General features: G+C 38.7%; 5 protein-coding genes across 5 annotated transcripts; 2 read left to right on the top strand and 3 right to left on the bottom strand.

Annotated features, from left to right (window-relative positions):
- Positions 1–1502: 1502 nt before the first annotated feature.
- Positions 1503–3245, bottom strand: BATDEDRAFT_88645 (uncharacterized protein). The gene is made up of 5 exons (XM_006679151.1): positions 3019–3245; positions 2784–2927; positions 2632–2705; positions 2370–2565; positions 1503–2277 (listed from the first exon to the last, which is right to left on the bottom strand). The coding sequence occupies exons 1-5, from the start codon at positions 3169–3171 to the stop codon at positions 1780–1782; spliced, it is 1065 nt and encodes a 354-aa protein (XP_006679214.1). The 5' UTR covers positions 3172–3245; the 3' UTR covers positions 1503–1779.
- A 598-nt stretch (positions 3246–3843) lies between these two features.
- BATDEDRAFT_11731 (uncharacterized protein) lies at positions 3844–4869 on the top strand (the record flags this gene model as incomplete). Its single annotated transcript, XM_006678827.1, has 2 exons — positions 3844–4230; positions 4279–4869. The coding sequence occupies 2 exons, from the start codon at positions 3844–3846 to the stop codon at positions 4867–4869; spliced, it is 978 nt and encodes a 325-aa protein (XP_006678890.1).
- Positions 4870–5037: 168 nt separating this feature from the next.
- Positions 5038–6071, bottom strand: BATDEDRAFT_11488 (uncharacterized protein; the record flags this gene model as incomplete). The annotated part of the gene is made up of 5 exons (XM_006678797.1): positions 5038–5109; positions 5198–5309; positions 5407–5495; positions 5574–5826; positions 5923–6071. 5 exons carry the CDS (start codon positions 6069–6071, stop codon positions 5038–5040), a joined length of 675 nt encoding a protein of 224 aa, XP_006678860.1.
- Positions 6072–7311: 1240 nt separating this feature from the next.
- BATDEDRAFT_25092 (uncharacterized protein) lies at positions 7312–9840 on the top strand (the record flags this gene model as incomplete). The annotated part of the gene is made up of 7 exons (XM_006678950.1): positions 7312–7441; positions 7669–8038; positions 8178–8286; positions 8356–8454; positions 8569–8963; positions 9062–9524; positions 9595–9840. 7 exons carry the CDS (start codon positions 7312–7314, stop codon positions 9838–9840), a joined length of 1812 nt encoding a protein of 603 aa, XP_006679013.1.
- Positions 9841–9970: 130 nt separating this feature from the next.
- On the bottom strand, positions 9971–13354 carry BATDEDRAFT_35132 (uncharacterized protein). Its single transcript, XM_006679053.1, has 10 exons — positions 12849–13354; positions 12605–12732; positions 12331–12484; positions 12105–12239; positions 11301–11999; positions 11135–11218; positions 10984–11069; positions 10639–10840; positions 10142–10557; positions 9971–10080 (listed from the first exon to the last, which is right to left on the bottom strand). The coding sequence occupies exons 1-10, from the start codon at positions 13308–13310 to the stop codon at positions 10011–10013; spliced, it is 2436 nt and encodes an 811-aa protein (XP_006679116.1). The 5' UTR covers positions 13311–13354; the 3' UTR covers positions 9971–10010.
- Between the last annotated feature and the right edge of the window lie 15 nt (positions 13355–13369).

Genomic DNA, 13369 nt, shown 5'->3' with positions numbered 1-13369 from the left:
TGTCCAGTAAGATTGGCACCCATCAAACATGACTGTGTATCATGTATCTTGGCTCTATTAGTGTTCCATGTATGTGAATACGACTGTAATATGAAATGGATCTTGATGGATAACCGTATCTTGCTTATCCGGAATAAACACCCAGTAGATGCCAACACTACCAGATAATAATCAGATTGGAACACTAAAAACGGACGCAGTGCCCAGATGCGGATTGAAAACTAGCATCATTTTAATGTCGGAGTCCAAGCTTTGTAGACCATGTTGGATAGTCTTGCAGTATGCAGCCAGTCAGGGTCTAAATCAAGCCAGCATCGACTCCCAATCTCATCAGTTCCGTACATGGAACAAGATGAAGTCATAAGCAAAAGGATCAACAGAGAGCTAGAGCATGTATATGGATCAGATTTAATTATGTGAGATACAGATAAATACTGTTATATCAGAGTTGCAATAGCAAATTACCAGTATAAACAGGGTTTATGTTCCACTAGCATCATCAGCAAATACATGAGCAGCAGCAAAGTGGATATTTGTGGAAACGGAATAGCAAACAGAAACAAGAATGAATGCAGACAAAGCATGTTTCTTGTATAGACAATGAGCAACTGTTGCAGTGGTCAAGCCTTTTCACCTGGCAGAGCGCAGGTTAATGTCGATTCAAAAAACTCGCCAAAATCATGGATTGTGTTTTCCTCGACATTTGATTACAAGATTTGGCTCAACCAGAACTGTTACTACGGCATGTTCTCTTGTAGTATTCTTTGGTGTCGTGACTCTTTACCTTTTGTCCGTTTTACACCCTCACATGCATTCAGGCCAGTTGGAAAACTAGCTCGCATTCAATCCTCATCGCTTGAACCATTATCAGTGCTTGTTCCATCGATTCTATTCAACAGCCAAACTCTATTCTCCACTGTGTCTTTTACATACAATTCTAATCCTAAAACATACGATTTTATCGAAATGGGTCCACAAGCCAAGATTTTAAAACCCATTTCCATCAACATTATTCCGAATGCCATCACGCCCAGAGAAGAGGAGATTCTTGAACGAGAGATTACAAAGAAACTGCGTCGGCTTTTTGGTAGAGAGGGATACCGTGAAGCTCATACCGATCATGTCATTACAGGATACAAAGAAGCAATCGTTAGTGCATGGACATCTGTTGAAACTGCAAGTTCCTCGGGTGAAAAGGAGGCCGTGGAAATCCTTGATAAAACTAAACTTGCCATGTCCAAATGGCTTGGACCAAACCGACCGGCTAAATGGACTCCGCCTCATGTGTTGGATATGCGGGATGGAAACAGTGGCATTCGCGCACATGTAGATTTTGTCGAGTCTTCTGGAGATGTCATTGGCGGATTGTGTTTGATCTCGCCTGCTGTCATTATTTTTCGGAATGTCAAAAACCCTGATCGAGACTATTTCAAACTTTTTGTTCCTGCCAGATGCTTGTATATGCAAGCGTAAGTAAACCATTCTAGATGCTTTATCCCTGTCAATTGGTAGCTAATCTTTTTATTTTGTCATCAATTAGCGACGATACTCGATACAACTACACACATGAAATTCCCATGACAGACGATCCAGCACACTCATTCAAAGGAGAGTTTGTCGAGCGACATCGTCGTGTTTGCGCAATGTTTAGAACCAAAAAGAACATTAAGCGATGACGAGGTATTCGTGATCAATTTCGAGAGCTACAGCTACTCGAGCCTTCATCTTACGAATAAATCCAAAACGGACTGCTTTTGTTGATTTGGCTCATTAATACATCTAGTTGACAATCGTTGCAAGCTGGTCACGATTGTGTCGAGCCTTGTCGGCTTTTTTTAATCTCTTGGCTTCATTCTGCTGCTCCTCTTCTTGTTTGCGCAAAGCAAATAGTTTACTTGTAGGATCAAATTCAGGATTGGAATACAATCTGAGTTTGCTGGCTACTACAGCTGCTGTAGCCTTGTTTACTGTAAGCTCCTTGGCATTGCACAAATCTACACGAATTGCCTGTAAAAGTTGAATCAATCCTTGTACTCGTTCGGGTGTTTCGTTTTGAAATCGATCTGTAATAAATGCACTGATGATGGGTGCAATAGTAGGTACATGACTTGCCATCTCCTGGATTGCAGCAAGAGCAATCTGTGAAGGCATATACATGAACAAAGCATCTGATATCAAGGACGATGTAATCAAATCTGTTGCTTGATTATAGACGGCATACAGTCGTTTTATCAAGTCTGGATGTTTCCCTCGGGGTTGTGAAGATTGTATAAACGTCTGAATAATCGTTGTAACGTGTTTATAAAATTATAAACGAGTGATGGATTAGTTGGATATGAATCTATTGCATCAATCTACAATTCTGATACCTGGATATCAAGGAAAAATCCATGCAATGGCCAGTATGGATGATGCACAGAGTATTCAAATTGAATTCCTTTGGAAAGCACAAATTCCAAATGAATCATGACGCTTGCATCTGGCGACTTGGGTACTTTGCTGAGAAACTCATCGAGCGGCATCAACGAGTTTTCTACTTTTGTGCTCAAAAAAAGACATGTCATCCTAAACGGTTGATATATGTAAGCAGCTGTTGACAGTGCAGATCCAAAACCTAAAGTATCTGCTTACAAGATAATTTTGGGATCATAGTCCATGACGGTATTGTTGAGATAGAATCTTTTAAAAAAAACAATCGCTGTAGCCTAGAAATCCAGCATCGATTGTCTAATTAGGTCAGAAAAAGATTGCAATGGTTGGATTGCAAAACCATTGGTACTTGCTTGAACAGTCTTGTCAAATCCAAAGAATTTACAGTAATCGATGATCTTGCCTTCGTAAAATCTGCAATAGTCCAGCTGTTCTTTCCATGTAACACATTCGGAACCAGGACTTGCGGAAGAATCGGTACTTTCTGACTGTTTCAACTAGAATACAAAAACATTCAAGCAAGAATGGTCATTAGCCTTTTAAAATAGCAATCTCGATGGTAGATGGGCTAGATCAGACAAAGCTTACCTCGTTTTCAAGTCTTAATGCTTCTAGAGTTCGAGCAACCCCATCAGTGTTGACCTGCAGTCTTTTTTCCATTAGTTTTTCTGCAGTAAACTGCCAATGTTTGTACTGTGAAGTCTGTTCATAAAGATGTTGTGCTGGAGTTTGGTTATTCATGAAATTGATTTGTTGGATTGCGACGAGCAAATATTCCAAAATATCATCAAGCAGTGTCCTCAGGCATTGTCAGTTGCATGAGATGTGTATATATCACTGACTGGAATGCATTGGATTGTGTATGTTGTTTCAATGGCTGAAATAAACTGTTTTGTGTTTATAAAATAAAACATTATTGAGCAGTGAATTAGTATTCAATTTTTAATATACAAAATATCGATTGAGATTGTAAAAACTACATGCTAATCGTGTCAAATGCACAATATAAAGATACCATTTGGTCATGTTGCAAGGTATGGCTGATTACGGTCATTGTTAATGTGGATGAAAAGACAGAAATGATTATATTTCAAGTCAATCTGAACATGTTTAATAGACATTCTGATGGTATCAAGCAGACTGTTGTTTTAGCAAATGATAACGCAATGATCAGCAAACTGATCGTGTCAACAAGTCAGATTGTCATACACAATTAATGAATGATTCTGACATTCCAATCAATAATCAATATTTTTAAAACAAGAATCCAATTCATCAAACACGAAAGCGTGGTTGAATCAATTTCATGCAAATCCTCCCTAAATGCACGATATGGCAATGATGATTGACAATTTCCTATTTTCTCTATTCTCATCCCTTTTATCACCGACCAAACTTGATCTAACTTGAAACATGAGTGCCTTTCTCTCCAGTCAACAGTACGGCAAAGACAAGGTCCGTTTAGTCAAGGTTACTGATCTGCCTGCCTCGACTGCTCACGGTGCTACGAATCTCAAACATCAACATGTTCAGGAACTAACTTGCAGAGTGTTGCTTGCTGGTGCTCAATTCGAGACTTCTTATACTAAAGCCGACAATCGTTTGGTCGTTCCCACCGACACTGTCAAAAACACAATCTATTACCTTGCACAAACTACTCAGGATACCCTGGAAGATATTGAATCTTTTGCCAAAGTGATAGGCAGACATTTCATCAAGCAATATGCTCACGTCGAGGAAGTGCATGTTCGAATTCATGCCCATAACTGGACTCGCATTCAAACATCAACCCTGGAACCTGTCACTGAAAAAACTTCTGGCTCACTTATTACCACGGTGTCTGGAGAGGTGCCAACACTTGCTCATCCCCATTCATTTTATCGTGCTGGTGAGCAAAAGCGCACAACCAATGTCGTTGCTACAAGGGTTCAATCTCGTGCTGATGCCATGATCAAGTTCTCCATTGCATCTGGCATCAGCGATCTTTACGTTCTAAAGTCTTCGGGCTCTTCGTTTGAAGACTATCATTTGGATAAACTGACTACTCTTCCACCCATGTCGGAGCGTGTACTCTCTACCGACATCACTGCCACATGGACCTTTCCGGATTCCGTCGAATCGCTTACCCAAAACCCGTCCAAACCTACTTTTACTCCAACATTTCATACTATCAAACAAATCACTTTGGATCTGTTTGCCAACCATAACTCACCCTCTGTTCAAAACACATTGTACAGAATGGGTGAGTTGGTTCTTGCTTCCTGTCCTCATGTAAAGGATATTACCTATGAATTACCAAATAAGCATGTTTTTGTGTATGATTTGAAACGATTTGGTGTGACAAACCAAACCGGTGGTGCCTCGACAGTGTATTATCCTGTCGCTGATCCTTCTGGTCTGATCACCGCTACTATTTCCCGCAGTCGCGCCAAGCTCTAGTGATTTCAAATATACAATTTTCCATTGTGTTGTTTGCTTTTTTGGTGTGGAAAATCTATTTGAAAATGAATCATGTGTTGGATTGATTGATATCTTAAACCCAAAAGCCAAGAAAAAAGCAATGTGTTTTAAAATCGTGTCATGGTGACTTTACATAGTTGGAATACATCAATCTGTTTTATTTCGCACGTCGTCACTCACACCTTTGTTAAAAATGGCCTGTACCAGCATGTTAAAAATCTAAATACGTGGTCAAATGTGTAAGCATACCAAACCTCTTTAAATCGATTGTGCATCACGAATATGAACCAGAAAAATTAAAACTCACTAGATATCCCCAATAGATGTGAAGAAATTGGAGTGTCCACAGCAAGTACTCAAAAGCATAGTGCAGGAAATAGGTAGGAACTTCGCTACCATCCGTCCAATAGGCGTATTTTCTAAATATTTCAATGATCAAGTGCATCCATAAAGACATACCAATTAGTATATGATCATGTAAAAATAACAATCGGACAAAGCAGTAAATCAGCTTACCGAACACTCGACGCAACATACAAAGGATACACGATCAGCCTGGTACTAATAAACGTGGTTGCATAAAGAACAAAGAGTACATCTGCCCACTACACAAGCATTAAACAAGTGACAAAAGTATTAGAATAGACAAAATCGTAAATAACTAGTACTCAATATGAACCTACCTTTTTTCGTCCAGTATACAGACTCATTTTGGCAAGTTCCATGATAGGATCAGACGCATCATGAAGAGTCAACACAACAGCTCCAGCACGATGGCAACCGTATATATAGCTCATCAATAAAAGAAAAAGGGTTGCGCAGTGATGTAAAATCATCACCATAGTATCTTTGAAAGACATACGATCGATAAATAGCATCACAAAGGTATAAAGCGAGCACCCGATTCCCGTGACATAGTATACTTTGAGATCGGCACTGCAAAAACAAGTGGATCAAAAACCAAGGATAGAGATCAATTAGCAGTTATAATGTAGTCAGTCAAACATACAGATCTATAATAGCTCAACCCACTTCATTGGATGGTTAGGCCAACCTAGAAAATAGTCTTCAGGCGACCTCCACCACGTATCTTGAGAAAGAGCATGGGCTCCAAGACAGAACGATGTACTAAAAAAAACAAATTTCCATGCAGCAGACATAAACTTTCTACGGAGAGCCATTGTATCGACAGTGTCGTGCTCGGATTTACTAGATGGATTTTTGCCAGCTTTACGCGCTTTTTCGTATATCGCAAGATCCTCATTTTTCACAGGAAACAGATAGGAAGTTGCAGGCTAGATTGTAATGTGTAGTCAGTAGCTGTTGATTTTCTGGATAATAGTAGAACTGATCAATACAAACGGATCATGCATGTAACATGACATAATCCTTTAACCGACAACAATATGTAGTCATTACTCTTTGAAAACAAGAGGATCTCCGCCCTGCTGATCATACTCTTACAAGCTATATAAGCAAATAAGTTGATGTCAGTGTAACCAACACTTGATTAGTCGAGTGTTGGTTACATATGACTACAGTCCATCATTGAGTGGTCGTTTCATTAACACTCCAAAAGCTCAATGCTTCATTAGTTGGTCAATAGAACCACATCAACAACTATCGACCAGTTTTCAAATGGACTTGCATTGGCATTGCCATCAAACTGAATTCAAGAAACCGAATGATTTGTAGACGAACAAGTGATAGATTAAAGAGCATGACACTCCTGAGTGTAGCAACAGAGAGACTAGAACTCCTACCTTGAAAACAAATACGAGCAACAGCCGATGCAATGTTCCCCAACACACTGTAGCTAAAGCAATTTCATAGATGTAATTTGGATAGATGAATGCCGGGTTAATGCGATTCAGTTGACTCGCTGATGCTGTCATTAATGGGTCTTGTTTGCGCAATAGCAGCTGTGGAAAAGGTTTGAATTTGGGCAAGTGGAAACCCATAAAATCAATACAGCCATATCGGATCGACTCGACTCAATTACTGGCAATTGCTAGCTTTTGTACAAAATATTGTAGTTGTATCTCATTGGAAATACGCTCACATATTCGCCAATTCATACCATCTCGAGTTTCAGCATTGTTCCATTTACGGTCCAATAGGCTGTTGGATTAGACTAATTTCGTCACGAGTATACCACGCAGAATATACTGCTCAATCCATCTTCAAAAGCTTTCCCTTTTTAAACACATTTTTCACTGCAATGTTTAAATTTAAAAGTAGGTGGTGGTTATGTAGTTTTTGTCAAATAGTAGTGTTGGGAGATTCAGAAACCTCAATGTGGTATTGCTATTCCCGCCAAGTCCCAATGGATATGACAAGTTGCATGTGCAATGCCTCGGTGTTTTCAGTTCGTGTATTTGTTGTAAAACAGACACTTTATTAACTCCGACTATATAGAAAATGACAAAGATGGGGCATCTAACCCAACAACAGCATCTGCTACATCCGTGGCAAAGCGTAAGGTACTGCATTTCGTCATGCCCTGATTTGCATTATGTTACCAATTCCATTTTTAGCTTTCTCAACCCAAGTATTGACTTTTCTGTCTTATGCCATCATTTTATCTATTTTGGTTAGTATTTTTCGCGATTTGAAACGTTGCTTCCCAGTACTGAGTGGAGAGTAAATACTGAGCACAATATGTAAATGTGTAATATGGCACGATAATTTGCTATACTTTTGTACATTTTTTGATGGCGTGGATGTAATTTCAATATCATGGATCTAAATGGATTGTAAATAATCACATGTAAATAGCCGGAACACCAACTGCTGGGTCAGGTAGATCTCCTTCAGTAGGCGGTCCACCAACGAGTGAGCCAAACAAGGATAATCCAGCTTCAACCGTATCAAATGCTATACCGTCCAATGTAACATCTACCTCTGCAGCATCTACTCAGTTTCCGCAAACTCTTTCTGGACCAGGTCTTCTTCTTATCAAGATTCTCGAGACTCGCAAACTAATGATGCCAGATGGGTCTAGCGTACAGCTCAGTGGATCTACTGGAAAGGATGATGGCTTGCTGCCATTTGCCATCATTGAAATGGACAAAATGGAAGTTCTTGCCAAGGCTATCGATGGCAATTCAAGCACTACCTTGGCCAACTGGCAAAGTCGCGCCAATTTGTAAGTTTTCAGTCTAAATGCATATTCCCATCAACCCCAATACAAACTGCTATAATGCTCATGTATTTTTAAAATCTAATCATTAACTCGACCTATCGATGTCTAACAAACTATTACTTTTTGAATTATGAGTATAAAGCGATATCAGCCGACCTTGTGAAGCTACAATTTCAATCTACGTCCCGGGTCCAAACCGATCTGAAGTGATGATTGGCTTAGTGCGTATCAAACCAACGTTTGTTGATCAGGTATGTTCAATGCTCCTTTTACCTTTTTGTAAACTATTACACTGCTAACATGACTGCAAATCTGCACAGAAACTTGAAGAGCACTGGTTTCCACTTGTGTCCATGAATGGGAGTGACAAGCCAGAGTCTATTGGTGAAATTCGTGTTCAATTTGTTTTTCGAGTAGCTGTATGTATACCGATGTCTGTTTTCATCTTAATTGCTTGCATATTCACTTTGGCTTCAAGCAGACATGTTTAAATCCGACTCTTACGAATATCACATTTATTTTGTATTGTATAGAAAAACAAGCATCTTGCAGTGGAAGATTTTGAATTGCTTAAAGTAATTGGTAAAGGTAGTTTTGGTAAAGTCATGCAGGTACGCAAAAAGGACACTGGCCGCACCTATGCCATGAAGATCATTAAAAAGGCTCATATTGTGGAACGCGACGAAGTCTCTCATACGCTAGCCGAACGCAATGTCCTGACCAAACTCCAACATCCCTTTATCGTTCCACTCAAGTACTCGTTTCAAAGTTCCGAAAAACTCTATCTGGTACTTGCTTTTGTGAATGGTGGTGAGCTGTTTCATCATTTGCAGCAAGAGGGAAAATTCAGTGAAGATCGCGCAAAGTTTTATACTGCCGAGCTACTCTGTGCACTCGAGTGTCTGCATGGTTTGAATATTATTTACCGGTAAAGTTTAATGGTTATGTTTGGCATAGCTGGTCATCATGACTTGAGCACTATTGCTAATTAAAGTTTGTTTTGAAATATACTCACCCAATTGATAGTGATTTGAAACCAGAAAACATTCTACTGGATTATTCTGGTCATATTTCCCTGTGTGATTTTGGGCTTTGCAAACTTAATATGAAGGAAGGCAACAAAACCAATACTTTTTGCGGCACACCCGAATACCTTGCTCCCGAAGTCCTTATTGGCCAAGGTTACACCAAATCGGTAGATTGGTGGACCCTCGGCATCCTGCTCTATGAAATGCTTTCAGGTCTTCCACCTTTTTATGACGAAAATACCAACATCATGTATCGCAAAATTCTGCAGGATGAACTCAAATTCGGCGATGATATGTCACCCGATGCGATTAATTTGCTATCAAAACTTCTAAATCGGGATAGTGCAGCGCGATTAGGCGCTAACGGTGCGCAGGAAATTAAATCTCATCCATTTTTTGCTGAAGTCGATTGGCGTAAACTCATGGGTCGAAAATATGCTCCTCCATTCCGCCCCAACGTTGTAAGATCAAACTCTATTCTCTATGCATTCTTATAGTTTTTCGTACTAATGAGCACTAAATAATGTATAGGCATCTGCTACAGATACGTCCAATTTTGACGAGGAGTTTACGGCGGAAGCACCTACAGACTCTTTGGCAGAAACTTCACAGCTGTCAGATGCTGTCCAGCAACAATTCCAAGGATTTACCTATCAGGCTACGGAAGCAATTGCCGGATCCATTGCTGCTGGTAGCATGATGGGCGGAACCAACAGTGCTATTTCTGGAAGTTATGCCCCTCAACGTCCAGCTGGTGGTATGAGAGGTGCTCGTTAAAAACCAATACAATAAAAAGACTGACTGTGAAATTGATTAGTACACCAATTATCCACGTTTTAATGGCTGGTAGAAATTTGCTCAAAGTATAAAAAGCATCAACAAGTATAATTACACCTCAATATGTATTGGATATAAAATTTGGCAGTCTTACTCCTTTACTAAGCTATTTAAATATACATCTGCACCAAGTCGGCAAAATAAGAAAATAAATCTTCTTTGAATTCAGATTGCAAAAGGCTGTTTAAATGTAAGTAAAGGTCTGAGCAGATGATTGCATATCAAAGGCGTACACACTCACATTTGATGCAGTCGTGTTAAACTATTTGATTCAAGCTCTGGACTAGAATTCGTCAGCATTTGACTCAGGTCCATTTCAAAAAACTTTTTTGAAATTTCTCTAGCAGCTCGGAGGACTTCGTCCGGATCACAATTTATGGTTGCATTTCCATCTACGCTCAATGTCTCTACATTGCTTAAATGTGTGGCTGCTCTACCACTAAATAAATCGACGGTGGCGGATGGTTTGTGTTTATGCATGTATGTGACCAGTCTCTCCAAAGTCTCCATCAGCTGCTGATTACGATTGCCATACTTTTCAATATATGCTTCACTTTCTTTGACACGTTGACGAGCACTTCGAAGTTGCGAGTTGAGTGTATCACAAGACTTTGAGCCAGCAAGATCTTTAGTAGAGTCCTTTAAACTAGCAAGTTCCTAAACAACATAATATCAAAAATGTTAAATATCTACTCATTGACAACTAAGTTGTTGGCAATTTATTCCAGAAACAAAAACCTTTTCTAATGCTTGCACTCTGATTTTCAAACTTTGGATAATCAGACTTTTTCGTGTAATTTCCTGTCGACAAGCTTTGATTTCGTCCAAAACAGTCTGTTCTGCTGATGAAATTGCTTTTGTTGTATCTTGTATGGATGATTGGGAATCAAGCTTCAATTTTAAATCCTTGATAATTGCATCTTTATGAACTTGTAATAAACTGATGTTTCAGCACATGTTGATAGATTTGATACACATGCAGTAAATAGTGTAGATTTCAACCAATGGTTTATAGAAAAAAAGCATGTTTAGTATTACAAATACAATAAAAAGTTTAACCAATAAGTTTCAAACCGATTGCACCTAATTTGTTTCGTTTTGGCCTTTTGATCACTGATTTGTTTTTCGTACTCGGCAAGTTTTGATAGTGCATCTTTTAGACTTTTATCCTAAAATCCAGTCAAAATGAGATTTGAACAAAATAAATATGCATCCACAGTTTGAAGATACATACTCGACTTGATAGATTGTTTTTGAATACAGCTATGCGATCCTTGAATGTCTTGGCTACTTTTTGATGTGTTTCACTTGTAGACTCCTGTAAAATATAGACAATGAGTTGCACCAATTATTATAAAAAACTGGAATGCACCAAAAATATATAAAAACAATACAATTACCAATTCACCAAGCTGATTTTTCAATGCTTCAATGATGCAGTTTTGTGATTCTACTTTAGAATTGGCTTTGTTGCATTCATCCTGTAGGATTGTAAATTTGGCATACATCAATGTCCATTCGGTCTCATTGTACGTATTACTCAAAGTCTCTGCCAGTTTCTGCTGGATTAAACTATTTTCTCGCTCAAGAGACTGGATTGTATGTTGCAGCATTTTTTTCTCTTCTTCGTATTTTTTCCGGTCAGCGAGCCACTGAATTTCAACAGTAGTTATTGGATCCATAGAGGGTTGTCCATACCGAGATCCATCCAAAGGTTTTACACGGTTATTTTCTTCACAAATCGTGTTATTGTCTAAATCTTTTAGACTAGCTTTCAGATGATGCACATGGACTTGGCTCATATGATGAATCACCGACTGAGCACGTTTATACTGCTGATGTTCATCATGAAGCCGATCTACTTGATCACGGTATGCATCCACTTGTTTAGCAAGCTCAAGTACTTGGTCCGAGTAGCGTGAAATGGTTTCTTTTTGTTCCTGGATTGTATCACGAGAAATTCGTTCTGTAGCCATTGCAACCTCAGTCTCACCCATCAAAGTGCTAAATTTTAATTCTAGCTCTTGGGTAGTTGAAGAGAGTTGTTTTAGATTTTTGTCAAGAGTCTTGTTTTTTTCTTGTGCGATTGTAAGTGATTTCTGAGATTTGATTATTTCAACAAAAGTATGACGTCAGATATAGCAAGAATCAAACAAAATTGAAACTGCTGCACTCATTGAACGAAGCAACAATTTATACCATACCAACAACCACTGTCGCTCGCCTAATAATTCACACATGGTTTTTTCCTGATCAGCCATAGCTTGATCACTTGCATACGTTGGCTGATCTGTTTGCGTTCTTTTCTCCAGAAAAACAGTGCGTGTGGCTAATGCGGGCTTCATGTTTCAGTTTAAACAAAATTAAATATAGTGTTGACATTTAAAAATGTATAAAAACCATGAATGGATTCAGTCACACTGTGTATACCTTTTTTTGATTGGTAGTAGATCCAACTGTAGTTTTGGTGGATTGATACCCAAAAGATTCAAATTGATTGACCTTTTGTTGTGCTTCATGCAATTGATCTCTGAGCTGAGCATTCTTTTGCAAAAGCTCAACATTCAATTTACTAGTGATTAAACTAATGGTTGTACTGTGTGATTAAATCAATAGCAACTAAATACATTAAAGTGATTGTGACTGGACAGATCCAGCATATCATGTATTTAAAAATAAACTATACATAGTATAGTGTAATTACCTATCATTGATAGAAGAATCGGTCCAAGATGTGTTTTCTTGATTCGCTTTTGGCGACATTGCTTTTTGAAGTTGATCGTATAAATGATCAATTTCCTGTGATTTAGCTAGTGCAACAGAGTTTCCCAGCTAAAACAAATCAAGTGTAATATAAATTTGAATAGAATAAAGTATAAGATACTTTTACCAAAGTCAGATATGTTTCAAAGCATGAATATACTTCAAACTTGGATTTCAATACTAACAGTAATTTGACTTTGGCAGTTGACAATTGTGTTGTTTAGTTCTTTGATTTTTGATTCGTAGGATTGCGTGCAGGCTTCGTTGGCAGCAACAAGCTCTTGATTTGTTAATTGCAATAGCTGGATCTGACGCTCTAATGACTCTCGTGGATCATGACGCGGCAGGTTGAACCTGACATTGGATCCATATGGTCTTTGCTTGGGGTTTAAACGTGCTGAAGACACAGACAAAGGTGTAGATGAATGCAATGATGACTGAGATGCATCTGATGCTGTGTCTTCTGACAATGGCAGTGATGTAGCACTTGCATCTGACAGTAGTGAGTATGTTGATGTGGTTGCTGCAATAAGACTACCTGTTGATGTTGTAGCTGAACCAGTCGGAAGTGATGTTAACGAGTCATTGCTATTATTATTTGTAATTATTCCTGTATCACTTGTGTTTTCACCAGTATGAGCATGCATATTTGATGTTAGTAGTATATAAAGAGCACCGAATAATACTGTTTTGAATGAGAATATTT

Source organism: Batrachochytrium dendrobatidis (genome assembly GCF_000203795.2).
Source record: "Batrachochytrium dendrobatidis JAM81 unplaced genomic scaffold BATDEscaffold_6, whole genome shotgun sequence".
Lineage (NCBI taxonomy): Eukaryota > Fungi > Chytridiomycota > Chytridiomycetes > Rhizophydiales > Batrachochytrium > Batrachochytrium dendrobatidis.
This window is presented reverse-complemented; position numbering and strand designations above follow the sequence as displayed.